The following is a 21,144-nucleotide window of genomic DNA, read 5'->3' as shown; positions in this document are numbered from 1 at the left end:
ACAAAATGTACAGCTGCACAAGGGTACACACAAAGCCATGTACCTCTAATGTGGCTTTGTGTATACAGGCAGGCTAAATAAACCAACAAACAAATCACATTGCTCAGGTTTGGATGCATATAATCTCAGTATATCTACTTCCCTCAGTATCTTGCAAAATGGCTGTATATAAAAACACCAGTTGATGGAACAGCTTCTTAAACACAAACAGTGAATAGCATAAGCATAGCATAAAATCAGTGTATAAAAAAAATAAAATGTATCAATCTGTTTGTAACGTGGGCTTTGGGGACCACCAGGGGTCCTTGAGGGAGTTATAACTGATGAATTGTTAAACTTCAGCATTATTTCATTTACAAGACGTTGACACAATTAGAGAAAGTATAATACTGCAAGTATTTAGATTAGATTCTCTGTTCTCTCTCTACCTACATACCGTCATGGGCTTCTGGACAAAATGATATCTGACAATAAAAACATTCTCAGATTTGAGTTCAAGAGACTGTACATCTCTGTAGTGTACATCTAAGGTCTGTACATCTAATGTGGACTGAATTAGGGGTCCTTGATATGAAAAAGGTTAAGAATCACTGCTTTAACACACACACACACATATACACACACACATCTATATATCAATATGTATATCTATATATCAATATCTATATCTATATATATCTATATATATCTATATCTATATATAGATATATATATATCTATATCTATATATATCTATATCTATATCTATATCTATATAGGTGCAGGTTGAAAACACTTGTCTTAAAGAATCAGATGGGGTCTCATGTCCGTCAATATGATACACCGCATGCTGGAGAAATTCCCAGGTGGGGAGGCACCGCTTGGTGTAATTGATGTCAAACACAAAGAAAGTCTTGAAACGAACATCTACAGCCTCCATCAAAGAGTCACTGTTTCGATGCCGTGGCCTGAAACATGGCACGTCTGGCACGTTGTCATCTTTTTCCCCATGATGGTGAAATCACTGGGTTGTCTGCATTATCCCCGCTCTGCTCACCTGCTCTGAGTTTTAGTCCACTTCAGGGCATGTCTCGGAGGCACAGCTGTGGTGACTGTGGTAGAAGGTAGATCCATCGCGTTTACACTGGGCAGCAAACAGACAAGAGGAAAAACATTTATTGGAATGCACTTTTTCCCCTCCAATGCTCGTATATTTTCCTGAGTGAAGGCATGAGTAGGAATAAAACACACATTTCTAACTAGAAGAACGACCGCACTGCGGATATATGCCTCCGCCAACAAGTGAGCAGTCGACATCCATGCATGTCCAGACTTGGATGTTTGAGCCAAATGTGAAGAAATTCAGGCGTTACTGAGAGATTGCATCGAGCTTGAAAATGGCATTCGTGAGGTCACAGTGACCTTGACCTTTGGCCACCAAAATGTATTCCGTTCATCCTTGAGTCCACATGGATGTTTGAGCCAAATGTGATGAAATTCAGTCGAGGCGTTCCTGAGATATTGCGTTAACGAGGTAGAAAATGGCATTTGTTAGGTCACAAATTTAATCAGTTCATCCTTGAGTCCAAGTGCATGTTTGAGCCAAATGTGATGAAATTCCTTCAAGGCGTTCTTGAGATATCGCATTAACGAACATGAGACGGATGTACAGACAACCCGAAACCATAATGCCTCCGGCTCAGCTATCGCCAGCGGAGGCATAAATATGAGTCTGTGTCATCTCATATGTGTGATCTCATATGTGTGATCTCCTGACAAAGAGCGAGGGGTTAGTAGTAGTATTAGTCACAGTGAGAATGAGACTTCACCTGGCCTGGGCGGAGAGGCTACTGTGCTTTTGTGGCTGCTGACATGAGTGAAAGGACAGTCTGGCTTGGTGCACCTTGCATCATGTTCGGATGGACAAAGTGGCATTTATCCCAAAATTTGCAGGTGGGAAAAGTCCTACAGAAAGAAAAACAAGACATAAATATTAATTAATTTTTAAGCAATTTAGCTCCACATTAAATTAAGTCTAATGCCTTGAGTGATTAAAAAAAATGCCTTTGTCCCTTTTTTGTTTGTTAAAAAACTCACTTGCACTGCATTGTCGAGTGATGGTACTGGTACAGACACTCGTCTCCACTTTTGAACTTGCAGAGCTCCAGAAGCTTCTGTTTCTTCAAAGGTGCACCGTCCTCCTCCCAGGGCTCAGTGTACATTGCATCTTCTGGGGAGAAAAGAGGAGAGAATGGAAGAGTGAAGGGATAGGAGGACAGAGATGATCTACAATATAGATGATAGATGATTAGCTAGTGAGGGCATTTATCTGTCTGTCTGTCCCCACATTAGACCAACCACAGCTCACACTGCTACGTGCATGACGTCACAAAAGAGACATTTGACATCAAACAGAACTGAATCCAAAAGGAGGCACAAGCAATGCTCAGCCCACCAAAAATGTTAATGTCTGCAAAAATAACCAAGCAAATATTAAAAGAAAAAAATCTATATCTTAGTTTAATGTAGATGCAAAGGAACATGCAATCAGCCTGCCACAAAACGCATCCCAGGAAAAGACCTAAATACCAACCTAAATTTACATGGGGAAAAAATCGCCATGCACGGTGTTTGCATCCCTGTTTGTACTTGTTCAGTTCTTTGTACCATTTAATTTCTCAAGCACATTTAGCAATGTGCCTGTAATATGTGTTACGTTGAAGTAATGCTATGCCTAAGTTATATTGGATTTTAGAAATTCATACACAGATGCTGATTTTGTTGCAATGTTGTTATTTTTTTCTATAGTGAAGTTTTGAGGTAGGCAGTGTTTTCCCCCTCTATAGGCTACATCTGTTGGTCTTTGCTTGGCTGCAGAAGCCCAGAGATTACTCCAGACCTAAGCCCCTTTTACACAGCCTGTGAAAGCCGCAATCACTGTGGCATCGTTACGCCTCGCCTCCTGTCTAAAAGTCACAGGAACGTAATAGAGTGTCATTTTGTTACGCCTTTCGTTCCGCCAGTGGAGGTAGTCATAGCACCGAATCGACATCTGTCTTAAAAAGTCCCCGCGGGAAGACAGATTGAAGCTCAGCTCATTCATTAAAAAAAGAAAAGAGGAAACCACCTCACACAGCAAGGTGAAAGGCATAAGTGAAAGTAAAAAAGTAGCCTATACGATCCACGACTGCAACAGGAGGAATGCTCCGTGCCTACAGTTTATGAGTAAGTAGGTTAGGCTATTCACAATCTGGGACTCTGGGACAGCCGTACCTTTTTTTTAGGCTTCCTGTACAGCGTGAATGTTCCGCCCGGGACTTCTGCCTCCGCGCAGTGCACTTTTGTTGTACCGGTGAATATAAGAGTTCCGTTCCTGAACGCTAGTGAATATATTATATACACATTTTGACATTTAGTATTAAAAATAAAAGCGACGCAATGTATGTTTTTAAAAGGCACCGCTGCGCGGAAGTGGAAGTCCCAGGCGGAAGATCCGCACTGTACAGGAATCCTAAAAAAAAGTTACGGCTGTCCCAGAGTCTATTTACGTGCCGAAAAAGACTCTGGGTTCGCAGATTGGGCTATTTATGCTCAAACAATGTTGACATTAGGCAAAATTAATGGACATAATAATAAGCTTAAAGACCTATTGCCGTTTTTCTCGCAATACCCCCGCAGAACTGCAGTCTGTCTAGCCTGTTGTACAGTATACAGTTTATCAGTGTTTATGAAATGCATCAGTAAGCATTGTGCTCTCATAATAGAGCTGGTAGTCAAATAAACTATTATAAAGTTAACATAAGTAATAATAAAGTAATGAATACAAATCTGATTCACTGAAATAGACACGGACACAGAAATAACATTATTGTCCATTTGTGCTGAGGAATAAGACGACTGGGGGAAAAACCTACCAATGGCGTCTCTGGAGGACAGTTTGGGAACACAGGCGGTAGCAGGCTTCCCTTGGGCATTCTCTTTGCGAATGGGCGGGTGGCTTAGGTCGTCCTCCCAGGACCTGATTGTGGCAGCCAGGTCGGCAAACTGGCCTTTCCTGAGTCTGAGTGAGGATGCAGAGTGGGTCACAACTGGTGGGATGGGAGGGCACAGTTCGGAGCTGCAACTCAGGTGCCTGAAACGGTAGTAATATGTTGTCTCAGGCAGTGGTTTGCGAACCCAAAGGGGCGAGACAAAATCTCAAGGCACACCTATATACTGTATCCGTGCAAAATAGCCTCTAGTCTATAACGTGTTATCACTCTAAACATTTTTTATGGCAAATACAATTTGACAAACAACTATTACTCATGAGATTGTTATTAACAAAAGAAAATTCAGGAATTAATTTGAAACTTTGTAAAATTACTACATCAAAGCAGTTTTTGTATACTGTAGTTTTACCTACCTGCGCCGTGTTGGCTGTGCGTCCTTCGTGGGCGATGACATTGATGATGCTAGATATAGCGTTTGGAGATGGTGATGGCGTTTGCAGACGCTAGATAGCGTTTGAGAGGGAGATGGCGCCTGGAGACGCTGGATAGCGCTTGGAGATGGGGATGGCGAGCAACGGGAGTCCCATCTTGACCACAGGGTTCCACGATGACGGCTCGTTCGGCAGCCCAAACTGGAAGGGAGAGAACAGGTGAGTGAGTCAGCTGGCCAGGCTAACAGATTACTCACACGCAAGGATTCAGGATCTAGGAGATGACCTCTCCTTTTCTGATGCATTGAGAGCATTGATCCTGTGCTTACTCCAAGGGCTGTTTCCCCCCGTTGTGGTCCCGTCTGTGTCCCTTCGCCCCTCGGGTTTGCTCGGCACCACCAATCCCGAAAAATGCCAGCTGCCGCCAATTACTTCACTCTGCAGCTCGCCCCGAGGTGCAACTCGTGCAGGAAGTGATGTCACTCAACTGGAAGTGATGTCATCAGGCGCACACACACACACACACACACACACACACACACACACAGAGGCATAAGACTGATGATGTCAACACTGATGTCATAAGGGGACACACACACACACTGACGATGTCATCAGTGATGTCATAAGGGGGCACATCACATCCAAATGCTTAAATCCATGTTGTACACAACATATCATTAAACCAAATATCTGTCCATACCATCCCCAAAATATAGGCTAGTCTACATCATCCACACACACACACGCACGCACGCACGCACGCAACACACACACACACACACACACACAGACACACACACACACACACACACACACACACACACACACACACACAACCAACTTCAACAGCATCACAGCCTGGCAGATGCATACTGTATGTCACAAACACTGCCAGCCAGAATATTTTTAATAACGTAACGTTACCCTTGATGTGGTGATGTGGATAACTTCCTGGCCCATGACCATGCACTCTCCACGCCAAAAAGCATCAATCCCAGGTTTTCCACCAACTCCAACTTTAAATCAAAAAACGGGATTGATAATAATCCTAAAGAGTTTCCTCCTTGCAGTTACGTTCACGTTGTAGCTAGCCAGCCAAATAGGGAAGGCTGGCTTCATTGAACATGATGGTAGCGCTACTTAGCATTAAATACATTACTTGCAGCTGTTTTTTCCTCCACTAAAACATGTCTTCCCACCTCCTGACTCCTTGGATCAGAAAACAATCCATAACGTTATATGATCAATACCTTGTTTGTATCGTCTAGATCATAAAATCACTGCTAAACATTTAGCGTTAGCAAAGTTGCTAAAGGCTGAGGTTATCTACTCCCCACCCGATTTATTGCCATAGCTAGCTAACGTTGACATCAGCCTCTTGCAATTATAAATTGGCTAATGTTACTCACCCATCTCAAATAACCGCATTCAAGACATCTCGGACTGCTGTAGCATTAGGTAGTCTCCAACTGCAGGGCAGAATCACCATTGTTAACAAAAGTAAAAAAGCTTGTCCACTCGTTTTTTTTAGAGACAAGTCAGTCACTAGCCAAAATTAGCGTTAGCTAGTTAGCTTGCCTTGTTCCTCTCTGATAAACAAAAATCCATTCAATAACGTTAACGCTATGTGTTGCTGTTTTGTTTGTTGTTTTTACCGTGGAGCCCAACCCACAGAGTTCCCATCCACTCCACAACATGCGAACCGGTAACATAAAGTTAAAAACATAGCAGTTATGCTATGTAATGCTACACCCATGGCAGTTTCACATAAGCTGTGTTGAGTCGACAGCAGTGCCCGGATCTAGGTTACAGTAGGGAGGGGGTAGCCTACTGGCTAGCTACTGTCAGGCCTCCTGGACATGTAGCAGCCTTGAAGTGTGTTTCTACATCCCGTTACACACAGAATGAAAGCCACTAAATCCCCCATGATGCCATCAGTGAACTGAGCTCATGCTTTTACCACAACTTATTTAAAAATAATATAAATAGGTATTCATATAACCTACCGTAAAATCCTGCTCACTTCTTAATATGGGAGAGGAGGGAGACAAGCTGCTGCTTCCAGAAAATTCCACTGGACTGAGGGGCTGGCGGGAAAATGAATGGACCAGGACATGGGCCAGAGTAGCCCAACCAGATGTCCAACCGCAAAATACCCCCTTAAAGCCCTCTTACCCAATCATATTGGGCTATGAGCAGCCCAAGAGTGTGTTTATAGTACCACAGCTAGCCCAGAATACTTGACCCAGGTGAATAGACCAACTATATGTTTACACAAACAGCCCAGGAGTTTTTACTGTGTACCGTTTTTCAAACAGACCTTGGTGCCGCTAGGCCCGGTGCGGTTTAAATAGCATTGGGAGGCAATGTAAAGCCATGTAATCAAGTAAAAAAACGTACAACATGTTTTAAATTATTAATATATGAGCAAATGCAACATTACTTACCTTCCACTGCTAGCAAATTTTGTAATCCGTTTTCGTTTGTAATGGAGCCCTGTGTTTGGTCTGACTCCTGCCTTCCGCTTTCGCGCTGCAAAGGCTATGCCAACGTGGCACTTCCCAGAATGCACTACCAACATTGCACTGCGCACCAACGTGATGACGCACCATTTTACCAACTCCGCCCCCTTTTGAAATACATATTGCTTTGATAAGCTTGTTTCCATTAGATTGATAAGAGCAGTGTTAATCCACAGGAATTTTCTTAGAATCATGTTCAACAAATGAGAATAAACCATATTATAAATATAAACATGATGAATTCATATAATGCTAAGATATTTCAACTTTGCTGATCAAATTGATGCCCTGTTTTAATATTTTGAGTGCAAGTATACTGCAATTATACTGAACATACAGTAACTGTTGGCTACTGATGTTTATTTAGCTATGCTATTTTTATTCTTTATTTCCTCAGTGCTCACTTCCAGAAGTTGACAATGCATAATGTTAAAATTTTTTTTTAAATAAAGTTGGCCTATTTGTTCAAGAAAGCAGCCTTCTGAGTAGCTTTGCACATAGTTATATCGGTGCACAATCCACATAGAAAAGGTCTATATCTGCTCAAAAATGCACTATGTCAGCACTCTGCAGCCATATCAGTAATCGGTGAATATCGGCTCTAGTACCACCTCCGCCTCATTTTGAGCCAGAAAAAACCCTGTTTGGGGTTTGATTGACAGGTCACCTGTCCAGTGATCTCGCAGCTCACCTATCACGGACCAATAGCAGGCAGCTCTGTCTGGCAAAACAAAAGAACAAGATGGCAACGGTCAAAATGCCAAACTCAAGGCTTCAAAATAGTGACAATCATGGTGGCTACATGATATGTTTATACAATCTATTAACATTGTGCCGAAACCCTCCCTCCATGTTACATGTTTGTTCATGTTAAAGGGATAGTTTCTTTATGTGGGGTACATGCATACAGTCAGTGTACTACATGCAGAATGCAGCCGGCGTGGTTTCAGTTTGGAGAAATGGAGACCGGCCGCATCACGCAAGTAGAGCTGTCTGCTGAGTGTGAAGGGAACCAAAAATGTAAAAAAAAAAAAAAAATGCTTCCATACTGCTCACCTGGTGTAATCCAAGTCTCCACAAGCCCTCAGATACCAAGTTCACTTGAAAAAGTGTCTTTTACACCGTGTTTTTAGCTGAAATCTTCAGGTGTGGAGCTAAGTGGGGAAGAAGTGGGGCTGCTGCACCACCTGCACCTGAAGCACTTCATGTATTTTTCTCATGGCCTCCTTCACCTTAAGCAGACAGCTCTACTTTCCTGATGTCCAAACTGGGACCAGGCTGGCTGCATAAATGTAGTACACAAACTGTATGCAAGTACCTCATACAAACTCACACCAACAAATCCAAACTATCCCTTTAAGTGCACATTAGGTGCACAAAGTGTGCGAGTGTCTCTGTCTCTTTCCAGCTGTCTGCATTGAGACAGAGAAAGAACAATGTGCATGTGAGTGATCATGACTGTAACAGCTGTTCTCCTCTTCTCTCCATCAACAACAGCTACTGTCTCTAAACCCTCCATCTCTACACTGTGTGATGCTGGTTTGACTCGCTGTCTTCTGAGCTGTGACTCAAACATCACCACAGACACTGAACCAGTCAGCTACACCTGGGAGAAAGACAACACCAGAGAGAATTCCACAGAGTTACTCAAACACCAAATGATCATTACAAAGGTACAATACAGCGATGCTACTGACAGTGTTTGTACCTCTGTCTTTTTGGCTGAGTCTTTCTGTCCATGTGTGAGTTAGTTAATGGTTAGTGGTTCTCAAACTTTTTCACATCAACTGACACAAATTAGACCACAGACTCCCATCTGATAAGATTTTAGCTTTTAGATGTTTTATTACAGAAAGTGTATGAAGACCATGACCAAAACAGTCATTGTGTTACTTGTGGATGGAATTATAGTGAAATTAAGTTATCCTTTTTTTTGCTGGGGACCCTCTCATGGACCTCTGGGGTTCCCCAGACCCCATTTTGAGAACCACTGAGTTAATGTCCACTGGTAATATCAGGAGATGAACAAATGCATTCCTTTACAGGAATACACCATAATGATTTGTTCAACTTGCATTACATATTCATTGCACCAGCCGCTAGTTTTCAGCTGTTTTACCCCCCTCCCTTCCTCCACCTCCCTTCCTGCAGCAAGCCCAAATACAGAGTGCCAAAGTCACGCCCTCTTCCGGGTTAGACATACAAACCAAGGGGTTTCATCCACCATTTATTTTTCCATGGACATTTTGTAAAAATAGTAAGAATAGTTTTACTTGGTCAAACCAAGCGATTCAGCTATATTTAGAATCAGGAGAGACCATAAAGAGAGAACATTTCACTCAGACTAAAAAAACACACATACACACACACGCTAAATCTGCTATTTTTTTTTAGATTTGGTCAGTTTTATATCATAAAGATTTTCAGGGCTACAATGGGAAACCTGTGAAAGACTGAAAGAGTGTGAGCATGTGAAGTGCTTAGCTAGCAGCTTCTGTGAACTGTGTCTAAGCAGCTCCTCTCAACACAGCAGATTACATCATGTGCTTTAGGAGGTGTGGTGTTTTTGGATGCTTCCAATGTGGGCGTTGGCTTAAGAAGACTGTGCTTTAACCAGAGTAGCTGGTTTAAGCTGCTGAAGTGCCATTGAGCAAGACACTGAATATCCTCCAGCTCCAGGGAACTCAAAGGCTAAAGGCACCAAGTGAGCACTGTTAAAAATGAAAGTGAAATGTGGTTTGTGATCTTATATTTCACTGGTTTTATAGGTGAAGGATTTGAAGTATGCATCATTCAGCTGTAAGGTGGAGAACCCAGTCAGTGAGGAGGTCAGCCAACCCATCAGCAACCCCCTCATCCCGAGTGAGTTACAACACTTTAACAACAATGCAGTTCTGCCACTACGTCTCTCTCCTTCTCTCTCTTGTCTCTCCCCTCCCTCTCTCTCTCTTGTCTCTCCCCTCCCTCTCTCTCGTGTCTCCCCCTCCCTCCCTCCCTCTCTCTATCTCTCTCTCTCCCTCTCTCTCTCTCTATTTATCTTAATCTCAACCCACCAGTCAAGGCAGATGCCACCTAGAGCCAGGTCTGCTCGAGGAGTTTTTTTCCTTCCTGCTGCTGCCAAATGCATGTTATGAAATTGTTTAAATTGCTGGGTTGAAACTTAGTAAAGACCCTGGTCTTCAACCATTTGTAAAGCATCTCAGATAACTGTTGTTATGATTTGCTGTAATATAAAGCAACATGACTTGACTTAACACTTGTTGCTGTTGTTTTTCTGTAGAGTCTGATGGTGAAGGGAAACGGAGAACAGGGAGAATAGTCACCATCTTCGTGGTACTGACAATGTTGCTGCTCGTCATAATTCCCATTGTCAAACGCATACGCAGAACAGGTAGGAAGCCAAGAAATACTATATTTATTTACAATGAATTACTGTCTAATTGATATTATTAATACTGATGTAATCAAAAGGATCTTTGCCTCTAATTGATATAGTATTCACATTGTGTGTCTTTTATTTAGGGTTAGTTGCCTTACTCCATAACCGGGCCTAGACCAGCCCCCCCCCCCCCCCCCCCCCCCCCCCCCATGCTTAAAGGAGAATTTCGTTTTTTTTTCAACCTGGACCCTATTTCCCACACTGTATGCGTCTAATAAACTCATCGTGACATATTTTTATATTAGACCCATACAGTGTGGGAAATAGGGTCCAGGTTGAAAAAAAACGAAATTCTCCTTTAATGTTGTTGAACTGCCTCTCTTGAGTTCCATTTCCACCCTGCCAACACAGGAGGCGCTGCACTCCTCTCCCATAGACTTGAATAAAAGATTACCAGGTGTTTTCACTAAAGCTTTACATTACAGCCTGCAACGTACATCGTAATGATTCCACAGTAATCTTTTGTACTAACAGTGAGTACAGTACAGTAGCTACTGATACATACTCTTTCAGGGTGATTCAAGACCCCTCCACCTCCTGAAAGGGAGATCATTCAGGTTGATCAGGGGTTTATTTTGTGATCATGACCAACTCGCTGCTCTACACTATCCTGCTTATTACAGTGAGACAGCCCCTTGACATCAAGACCATTAGAGAGAGGTCTGACACCTGCATGGTCAGGCAGTCAGTATGTCTCTCCTCCTTGGGTTATTTGGTTTGCTTAGTTTTTGGGTTGATTTATTTTCGATTTTCTCACTCATCCACACACTACATAGCCTGGTAAACCACCCTGATCATGTGACCTCACATTCAGTCTGGTCTCCAGCCCGCCTCCAGCAAAGTGCAGAAATGAGAGAGTCCATGTAGTTGACAACGTAACAGTTGGCAAAACTATAGTGGCTCCTGAAGCAACAAATGTTAACGTTTGTAGAGTAAACAGCCAGAATTGCAGTAATTGCAGAAATAGACTCAATAACAACAATTAACCAAGAACAAGCGTATGCACCAGCAGAGAAAATGTTTTTTTGAGTGGATTTGGCGACACTTGACTGAAGGTGTTCTCTGTCAAGTCAAGTAGCCTATTGACTGAAGGTGTTGTTGTCTGTTGTCTGTTGAAATCGATGTGGGCAGGCTGGAGGCCAGACTCACCCACTGAACAAAACAGAAAGGGATTTCACATAATCAGTATTGTTTTACCGGCTACACACTACAGTGTACACTAGGGCTGCACGATATGAGGAAAAGCTGCGATGTGCGATAACACTGTTCAATATTGCGATGACGATATGACGTGCGATAAATGAAAAAATGCTATAAACAAAAATATAAAAGGGTACATATTAGCTACAGTAGCGTGTTATTTTACCACGCTAGCCGGGTGCTTCTCGCTCATACAGTATGAGCCCGGCTAGCGGGGTAACGTGTCATTCTGCTTTAATAGACAGCTAACATAGACCCCAAACATTGAATAGCCTATGTCTATTAAATAAAGAAGTAGTATTCAGCTTGACTCACTTCTGTCTCCACAGCCTCCCTGCAGGTCTGCAGACATTTTGGGGAACCCGTCTTTGCCCACTGCAAATAGGCATCATGTCCTTCGTCAAACAACGAGTTATGGAGTCTGTTATTTCTTTGTGGCGTTTGGATGTTGTCTCGTAAGGAGTCACGCTCGCTAAACTCCAAGAAATTGACGGTTGCTGCAATCGCTTCTTGCTGCTACTCGACGTTGTTGGCTTTGCGGCTTGGCTTTCTTGTAATTGTTTGTGCAGTTCTTTGTGGTTATATTGCAGGTGGTGATGAAGGTTTGTTGTGTTTCCCCACAACTGCTCCGCATGTTTTACACAGTACCTGTGTTTGCAGCGTGTCATCTCGTTTAAATCCGAAATTATTCCAAATGAGAGAAGTGCTGTGCCTTTTCGCCACAGTGCCGCTGATAAGCTAATGTGAGCTAAGTGTAGCTAGAGACGAGTGAGAGCAGATAGATAGACCTAACTCCATGCTACCGCATGCTTGCTACGCCAAATGGTACTCTTCCGGGTCTCCTGGTCATCAGCTTGTGATTGGCTGTTTGTCAATGACGCGGCGAAAACACAGATACAGGGAGTCACTCGAAGTTGAAGTGTCTTGCTTTATAGTGTCTTTGGTGAGAGCAGCTTTTGGCTGCATGTGAAAGACATTGAAAGAGCATTTGCTCCCGTCACGTAACTCAGTTTTTTTTATTGCGATAACACGTGACTTTTGCGATGTGTTCATCACGCATTTTCATATCGCGATGACGATGAAAATACGATACATTGTGCAGCCCTAGTGTACACACACACACACACACACACACACACACACACACACTACACTATACTACACTACACACTACACTATACTGACTACAGTACACACATTATTGATATAACACATTATTGATATAGCCTACTGACTGTGACAACGGCTACTTCCATGCTAACTCTAAATTTACTGTTAAATTTACCGGACTTCTTTCTGTGGATTGATATGTCTGTACGTGGTCCTCCAGTATTTTAGAACGGCGTGCATAGCAATGGTCTGTTTTACCTAGCAACGGTCTGTTATACAGAATTAGCAAAACATAGAATGTCATGATTGACCAATTAGGTCAGTAGTATTCAACAATGTAGTTTTACTCAATTAGTTTAGCCACAGCTGTAAAGGTAAAAGTGGGGCTATTTAAATGTTTTATTTGTTCTTTACAAAAGCCCCCCTCACTGTTGCCATCGCAACACAGCAGCACCTTGGAAATATGGCCGTAAGATGGCAAAGTTAGATGACTAACATCTGTACACTGTTAGTATAAAAGATTACACCAACTCCGGAGTAATTATGCTAATCTAAAGCGTTGCCAAAAAACCTTTTAGACCTGGCAATATTGTGTCCACGTCTATGGTGCAAAGGTTTTAACAGTGTGAATATAAGCTTAATTCATCATAACATTGCTACAATACAACATTTTTACAACCACACCTCCACCACCTCCAGCTTCACCACATCACATCAACCCTACAACCACACCTCCAGCTTCACCACATCACATCAGCCCTACAACCACACCTCCATCTTCACATCAGCTAGCCGTACATGAGAAACACTTTTGGGAGCAAGAGGGAGAAAAAAACACAGGAAGTGCGGGGGCGGGGTCACAACACAGCAGCCACAGGATCATGACACATTTTGGCAAACATAGCAAATCATATTGACTGCAGTAGAAGTATGCTTGATCTTTCTCCTCCCTTCCTGTTCACCCCAAACTACAAACTTTCACTTCAGCTGAACTTAAGTTTAGCAGACATCCAACGATTCACAGTTATTCATTTGGCCTAACAGTGATTGGTTTCTTTCTTTTCCTGCAGTGACCCTGAAGCTGGAACCAGGTCAGTACCTAAATCACTCATACAATTATTCCTATTGATGCATAAAAATAAAAGTAATTATGCTCATCTAAACCGAAAAAACCTTTTAGACCTGGCAATATTGTGTCCACATCTATGGTGCAAAGGTTTTAACAGTATGAATATAAGCTTAATTCATCATAACATTGCTACAATACAACATTTTGATGACGGTTCAAACTGCAGGTGAAATGTTGTCTGACATGTGGCCATTTGAAAAATTGGCAATTTGTCCTGATAATAATGCTGCTCAGCTGTTCACCAACTGTGGTCTGACAGTGACACACAGGGCCCCTTGCAAACAGGTAGACCTACTGTATATGAAGGTAGGATGGTCTAGCTAGCAATTAAGCATTTAGCAAATATGAACAAAACACAGTTCAAGGTTGTACAGGGGACTGAGAAAAGGGGCTGTTGTGGTTTGGTTGTAGAGTTGCAGGTTCGAGGCTGAGGTTCGGCGGGCGAGCTGGAGGTGGAAGGGCAAAGCCAGAGAGCAGTGGCTTGTTGAGAGGAGGAGCAGAGCAGCTGTCAGTCTTAGCAAGCAGAGCAACATAATCTTGATGTTAGCTGATGGATTAGCTTTACAAGACCACACCACATCATCCGTAGATGAGAAACACTTTTGAGAGCAAGAGGAATAAGAAATATAGCCACAAGCGGCAATACCAAGCCTATTGCCCCTGAAGGGGCTTGAATATCTGTATCTTGAATAACTGTATCAGTATCTGTCACCCAGGTCAGCAGTTGACCTGGATGGATCTAAAAAAGTGTCGTCATCTGTAGGTCAGCAGTTGACCTGGGCAAATGTCATGCAATTGGGCAAAGTCAGCAATAGAAAAACATGGAAGGGTGATGGTGATGATGTCACAATGCCCTAAAATGGCGTAAAAACAAAATATCGCTGTATCGTGGGCAAATTGCAGGTCTCTGCGATGTAACAACTCACGGGAATTTGCATCGCAGCTGATGAGGAAAAAGAAAAATATTATAATAAAAATAAAAATCTGAGCAAAAACAATAGGGGTTAGCCCCTTCGGGGCTTGACCCCCTAATAAGAATAAAGAAAGAGACAAATCACCCCTTCCTGTTCACCTCAAACTCTACTGGACAAAAATATATGCTCCCATTTTTCATGAGCTGTAAAAAAGGATCCAAGACTTTTTAGATGCACACAAAATACTTATTCCTCTCATTTTGTTCAAAAATGTGTTTAAATCCATGTTAGTTAGCACTTCTCCTGTGGCTTGGTCTGGTCAGCTCTGAAACTCTGGTTGAGTAATAATAGCTGATTCTACAACAGCACCTTATACCCAGTCAGGACCTGCTTGTCAACCCACCAGTAATTAGCGGAATAGAGTCCAAGGAGTTGGGAATGTGTAAATTATCAGGACATGTTTGCATTACTCTTTACTCACCTCTCATTGATTTAATCTGTTTTTATTCTTTCAGAAACTCTTGCTTCGTGTCAACATCAACACAAATCTAATCAGAAGCAGAAGTTTCAGTGTCTGTGTGAATGGTTTGCTACAGCAGGAAACAAAAAACTTCTGAATCAGATCTACACACAGCTTTACATCACAGTGGGAGGGACTGGAGAGGTCAATTATGAACATGAGGTCAGACTGATTGAAGCAGCATCCAGAAAGCAGAGATCAGAAACACCAATCATGTGTGAAGACATCTTCAAACCCTTACCTGGAAGAAATAAACCAAGAACAGTGATGACAATGGGAGTGGCTGGCATTGGGAAAACAGTCTTAACACAGAAGTTCACTCTGGACTGGGCTGAAGACAAAGCCAACCAGGATATACAGTTCATATTCCTGTTCACTTTCCGAGAGCTGAATCTGCTGAAAGTTAAAAAGTTCAGCTTGGTGGAACTTCTTCATCTCTTCTTTCCTGAGACCAAAAAAGCAGGAATCTGCAGCTTTGATGAGTTCCAGATTGTGTTAATATTTGACGGTCTGGATGAGTGTCGACTTCCTCTGGACTTCATGAAAAACGAGATTGTGACTGATGTTACCGAGTTGACCTCAGTGGATGTGTTGTTGACAAACCTCATCAATGGGAAACTGCTTCCCCTTGCTCGCCTCTGGGTAACCACACGGCCTGCAGCAGCCAATCAGATCCCTCTGAGGTATGTTGACATGGTGACAGAGGTGAGAGGCTTCACTGATGAACACAAGGACGAGTACTTCAGGAATAGATTCACAGATGAGCAGCAGGCCAAAAGAATAATCAAATACATCAAGACGTCACGAACCCTCCACATCATGTGCCACATCCCAGTCTTCTGCTGGATCACTGCTACAGTTCTGGAACATCTGTTCAAAGCCAGTGAGAGAGAGGCCCTGCCCAAGACCTTGACTGAGATGTACATCCACTTCCTGCTGGTTCAGTCCAAACAGCAAAACATCAAGTTTCCTGAGAGAACTGAGACAGAGACCAGGGAGATGATTATCTCTCTGGGAAAACTGGCTTTTGAGCAGTTGAAGAAAGGCAACCTGATCTTCTATGAAGCTGACCTGAAGAAGTGTGGCATTGATATCACAGCAGCCTCAGTGTACTCAGGAGTCTTCACACAGATCTTTAAAGAGGAGTGTGTGCTGTACCAGCAGGTCTTCTGCTTTGTCCATCTGAGCATTCAGGAGTTTCTGGCTGCTGTCTACATGCTCCACTGTCACACAAACAGGGATAAGGAGGAGGATAAGGAGGTTCTGGAGACATTCCTGGGTGGTGGTGAAGAAGAAGAAGAAGAAGAAGAAGAAGAAGAAGAAGAAGAAGAAGGAGGAACATCTAAAGGCAGTGAACAATCCCTGGATATCTTCCTGAGGAGAGCCATGGTCAAATCCCTTAAGAGTGAAAATGGCCACCTGGACCTCTTTGTCCGCTTCCTTCATGGTCTCTCACTGGAGTCTAGCCAGAAACTGTTACCAGGCCTGCTGGGTCAGACAGAGAGCAGACCAGAAAGCATCCAGAGTGTCATCAGAAACCTGAAGAAGATGCACACTGATCACACAAAACAGGAACACTTCATTACCTCTCCAGACAGAAGCATCAACATCTTCCACTGTTTGATGGAGATGAATGACCAGTCAGTACATCAGGAGATCCAACAGTTCCTGAAGTCAGAGAACAGATCAGATAAACTCTCTGAGATCCACTGCTCAGCTCTGGCCTACATGCTGCAGATGTCAGAGGAGGTTCTGGATGTGTTGGACCTGGAGGCCTACAACACATCAACACTTGGGCGACAGAGGCTGATCCCAGCTGTGAGGAACTGCAGGAAGGCTCGGTTAGTCCTGATGTGAATACCAACAGTATAGAACAGTGTAGAGTGACCTTAATATAGCTGACACAATCAGAATTACTATAAAGATATATAGTTCCTCAAACATACACAAATGTTGTTCTACTTAGCAGTAGCACACAGTAATCACATTACTTTTCCTCTAACAGAGTAAAGTCATTACTGTTGCACGTTCAGTTTCACATTCCAATTAGTAATCTAACAGATAGGTTGTGAGTTTGATTCTTTAAGTCTATCAACTCTTTATTGGTGTAATTTCTATGAAAGATCCCCCTTGTATTATTCTGCCTTCAGCTCATATCAGAGATATTTATGAATTTAGTGTTTTAGGCTCAAAACTTAAAACGCGACCAAATCTGTGGTGAAGCCTGACTGACTGTGGAGGTCAGGCTGAAAATCTCTGTCATTTTTCATTCTACTTTTAATCACTTTTTACAGAAAGGCTTCCATGAATTTGCATTTATGAATTGTTTTATGTGTGGTTTTTACTGATACATTAACCACTTTTGGGAAATTTCAAATAATATGATACTGTATAAATAATAATAATATATACTATAATCCAAGTAGTGTCTGTCTGTCTGTCACTCTCTCTCCTTCACATATCTCAAGAACCGTTGTTCTGATCGACTTTAAACCTGGGGAGTGTGCTTAGGGGGACCTGACCGAGTGCAGTCTGAGATTCTTTTTTTATAAATGTGCCCACAGGGGGAGCTACAGCGATATTTACATTTTCAGTGTGACATCATCAGTGATGTCAAGGGGGAGGGGAATGGGCAATATGTAATGGGTACTGCACCAATCGGGGGGGAGAGCATGATGTATGAATGGGGCAAGGGGAATGGGTAGATGTACCCATGGGGGGGCGGGTGAATGGGAAGATAGGGAGTGAGAGAACGGGCATGGGTAGTGCACTAGTAACAACAACAACAAACATTATCATTATTATTGTCCTAGTCATTATCATTATTATTATTGTTGTTAATCATTTTATTATTATTATCATTATTATGATTGGTGGTGGTGGTAGTAATACTACTAGTCGGAGTATAAGAGTACCGTAAATTCCGGACTATAAGCCGCACCGGTGTATAAGCCGCACCTGCAAAGTTGACTATTTTTTACATATATAAGCCGCACCGGACTATAAGCCGCGGGTGTTTTAACTCATTGAATGCCATGGACGGACATGTTCGTCATTTCAAATAGTAACGTAGAGTGCCAAGGACGGACATGTTCGTCAATTGCGTTTTTTGACGGTGGGGCGTCGATCAAAGCCTTCTGCCTCTCCTGTACAAATATTATAGCTATTGGAGGTCTATAACCTATTTTACAGAACCCTTAGGTGGCGACAGTGCTCTCCAGGTTAACAGAAAGGCAGAGAAAAACAGAGAATAAGTCATTGAGGAAACGGAAATCGCATCGCATCCGTATGCATCGATATGCATGAAGCGTTTTAACGTTAGATGTGCCTGCAAAAGGCAGCAGCCAATCTGCTCCCACAATTGAGGTCCTCCACTGCTGCGACAGCCCATTCGCATGATCATCGTTATTATTCTCAACTGGAAGCATACAGTAGTAGCCGGTGACAAACACACGCGGAAAAAGCTGGATGTCGCCGCGCACCCTTCACAGTGCAGTCAGAGCAAACTCAGCAGAGAGCCACCTCCCATACAGGGAGGAGTGTGCAGTTGAGGCGAGGCGAGGCGGGGCGGGGGGGGGGGGGGGGGGGGGAGAGCAGCACACAGCCACACAACACCCAGACAGACCCAGGCAGCAGGACAGGGTTGGCAAACGCAAGCCAGAATATCCGATGCCCACCAGCAGCAAGAAGCTGCAACCAGCAACGCACGCAGGGGCCAGCTAAAATAACCATATATATATGGTTGCAGCTAAAAATATTATTCTGCCAAACAAAATTCCCTGGCCTAAACTGTTTTATTGAAGGAAATTATTTTTGAGGTGTGACTACATTAGAAAAGATTAGCTTCAGAGTCAGTGATGTGCTTGAAATGTTTAATTTCACAAAAGGCCAATTATCTCAGCTTCTAGGAAAAAATTACTATTTTTGGATGAATCAAGCTATCTTCTCCGGCTCATAACTAAAGAACGGAAAATGGGATCAATAAACTTTTTTTTGCAGATGATAGAATAGAGTCTCATCGTTCTTTGTGTGTGTTCAGTGTTTACAGAGTAATATCACACAATATTCTGTGGGCCTCGAGAAATCACTGAAAACGCTCTGAAACTCTGGCACTGGGAGCGTCCGTTCTCCAAAAGTGGCTGGCACTCAATGAGTTAATGGTATTTTTTTTTATTTTTTTTATTGTGTTTTAATGTTTAATTACCATATGTAACGGTTCATGCACAGAGGGGATTGTCGGGAAAGAGATGGCTGTTTGAGGAAGCTCCCATTTATTAACATTTCAACAAAACAACATAACACAACACCACCTGTGTTGTTTTTTACAGTGCACACAGTGTCATACAGTGTCATACAGTGTCATACAGTGTGGTGAAAAGAGGGCAAGAGAGGAAATTAAAACAGAAGTGGATTTATAGTTAGAAAGAGTGCTAAAAAAGAGATTTTTTTTTTTTGAAAAAATCCATAGATAAGCCGCACCGTTATATAAGCCGCAGGGGCCAAAAAAGGCCAAAAAACGGGAAAAAAGGTGCGGCTTATAGTCCGGAATTTACGGTAGTATGCTGTATAGGTTTTGAATGGTATGCTATAGTCTCAGCTCTGCTTTGATAATCTCTCATTTTACATTAAATCTGTAAACACTGTGTGAACTCTGAGAGACCTGAGCTCTGAAGTCCAACTCCTTCTTTATTATTTATTCAGATTGAGGTTATGCGAGTGGACAGACGCTCACTGTGAAGTTCTGGCCTCATCTCTGAAGTCCGACCCCTCCCATCTGACAGAGCTGGACCTGAGTGACAGCTACCTGGATTCCTCAAGTATGAAGCTGCTCTCTACTGGACTGGAGAGTCCAAACTGCAGATTGGAGACTCTCAGGTCAGACATATAATGTGCTGATCTGAATATTATATGAATATTGTAATTTGAGGATGTCTCTATCGTGTCTTTCCATCTGAAATCAGACAGTATAGGGATGGGTATCGTTTCGATTTTATCGATACCTTTCAAGATACCTTTCGATACTTCTGTACTGCTTATCGATACAGATACTTATCGATACTCTTATCGATACTACTCTGCATAATTTGGTGCAAAAAATAAAGACATGACATGAAGAGATGTGAAAAGATTCAACAGTAATTTTGTTATTAGTTATTACAAGTTAAATTCCTGAGAAGGCCTATTTCACCTCTGTGATTGTGAATATGATGATTTATTAAACCTAGGCCACCTATGTAGTGTCACTCTTAACTCATTCACCGCCAGTTTAGGACTGCCAATATTTAGCACAGGCCAAAGATTTTCATAATTGTTGGTCATTTTTCAAGACCCACAGTAAATTATCTATTAGCACCAGAGTGATTTGCAATACCTCAAAATGAAGATGTACGTCTCTGGGTTCACCAGGGAAAAAAAAGTGAGCTTTTAGCATGTTCTGTACTCTACTTATAGCCATTTATATACACCCTGTTTTCCCCCAAAATGTCTCTCTGAGAAAAGAAATTGCAGAAAATGGCATTTATGTATTTATGCACACAATCTCATGCAGAACTCGCTCTCAATTCTTTTATTTTGAACTGTATTGACATCAGACATGTAAATATTATTCGTTAGGACACAAATGACAAAAAAAAAAATATATATATATATATATATACACATGAAGTGCTTTTTTTTTTACATTCAACAATACAGTTTACTCGGTGTGAGTGAGTGTGCAGACAGACAGACAGACAGACAGACAGACAGACACACCGACAGACAGACAGACAGACAGACAGACACACACACACACACACACACACACACACACACGATCCCCCTTTTAGATTTCTAACCCCACATATGATAAGCAATAACCACGCCCTGTGGCGCTGGGATTGGCCAGGAGCAACACTGGAGGGCA

General features: G+C 42.5%; 2 protein-coding genes across 2 annotated transcripts in view; one reads left to right on the top strand and one right to left on the bottom strand.

Moving 5' to 3' along the window:
* Positions 1–952: 952 nt before the first annotated feature.
* LOC310791574 (uncharacterized protein) lies at positions 953–4,425 on the bottom strand (the record flags this gene model as incomplete). Its single annotated transcript, XM_083653241.1, has 5 exons — positions 953–1,123; positions 1,809–1,944; positions 2,077–2,209; positions 3,894–4,039; positions 4,385–4,425. 4 exons carry the CDS (start codon positions 4,423–4,425, stop codon positions 1,827–1,829), a joined length of 438 nt encoding a protein of 145 aa, XP_083509367.1. The 3' UTR covers positions 953–1,123; positions 1,809–1,826.
* A 104-nt stretch (positions 4,426–4,529) lies between these two features.
* The window catches only part of LOC310791573 (protein NLRC3-like), a gene marked incomplete at both ends in the record, with an annotated part of 34,367 nt that continues 17,752 nt past the window's right edge, over positions 4,530–21,144 (top strand). Inside the window, 6 exons of the mRNA XM_083653240.1 lie at positions 4,530–4,621; positions 8,489–8,600; positions 9,696–9,789; positions 10,208–10,318; positions 13,747–13,767; positions 15,235–17,080. Of these exons, the coding sequence (XP_083509366.1) occupies positions 4,530–4,621; positions 8,489–8,600; positions 9,696–9,789; positions 10,208–10,318; positions 13,747–13,767; positions 15,235–17,080 (2,276 nt within the window). The remainder of the gene's footprint in view (positions 4,622–8,488; positions 8,601–9,695; positions 9,790–10,207; positions 10,319–13,746; positions 13,768–15,234; positions 17,081–21,144) is intronic.

Source organism: Poromitra crassiceps, assembly GCF_964638095.1.
Source record: "Poromitra crassiceps genome assembly, chromosome: 16".
NCBI classification, from domain to species: domain Eukaryota; kingdom Metazoa; phylum Chordata; class Actinopteri; order Beryciformes; family Melamphaidae; genus Poromitra; species Poromitra crassiceps.
This window is presented reverse-complemented; position numbering and strand designations above follow the sequence as displayed.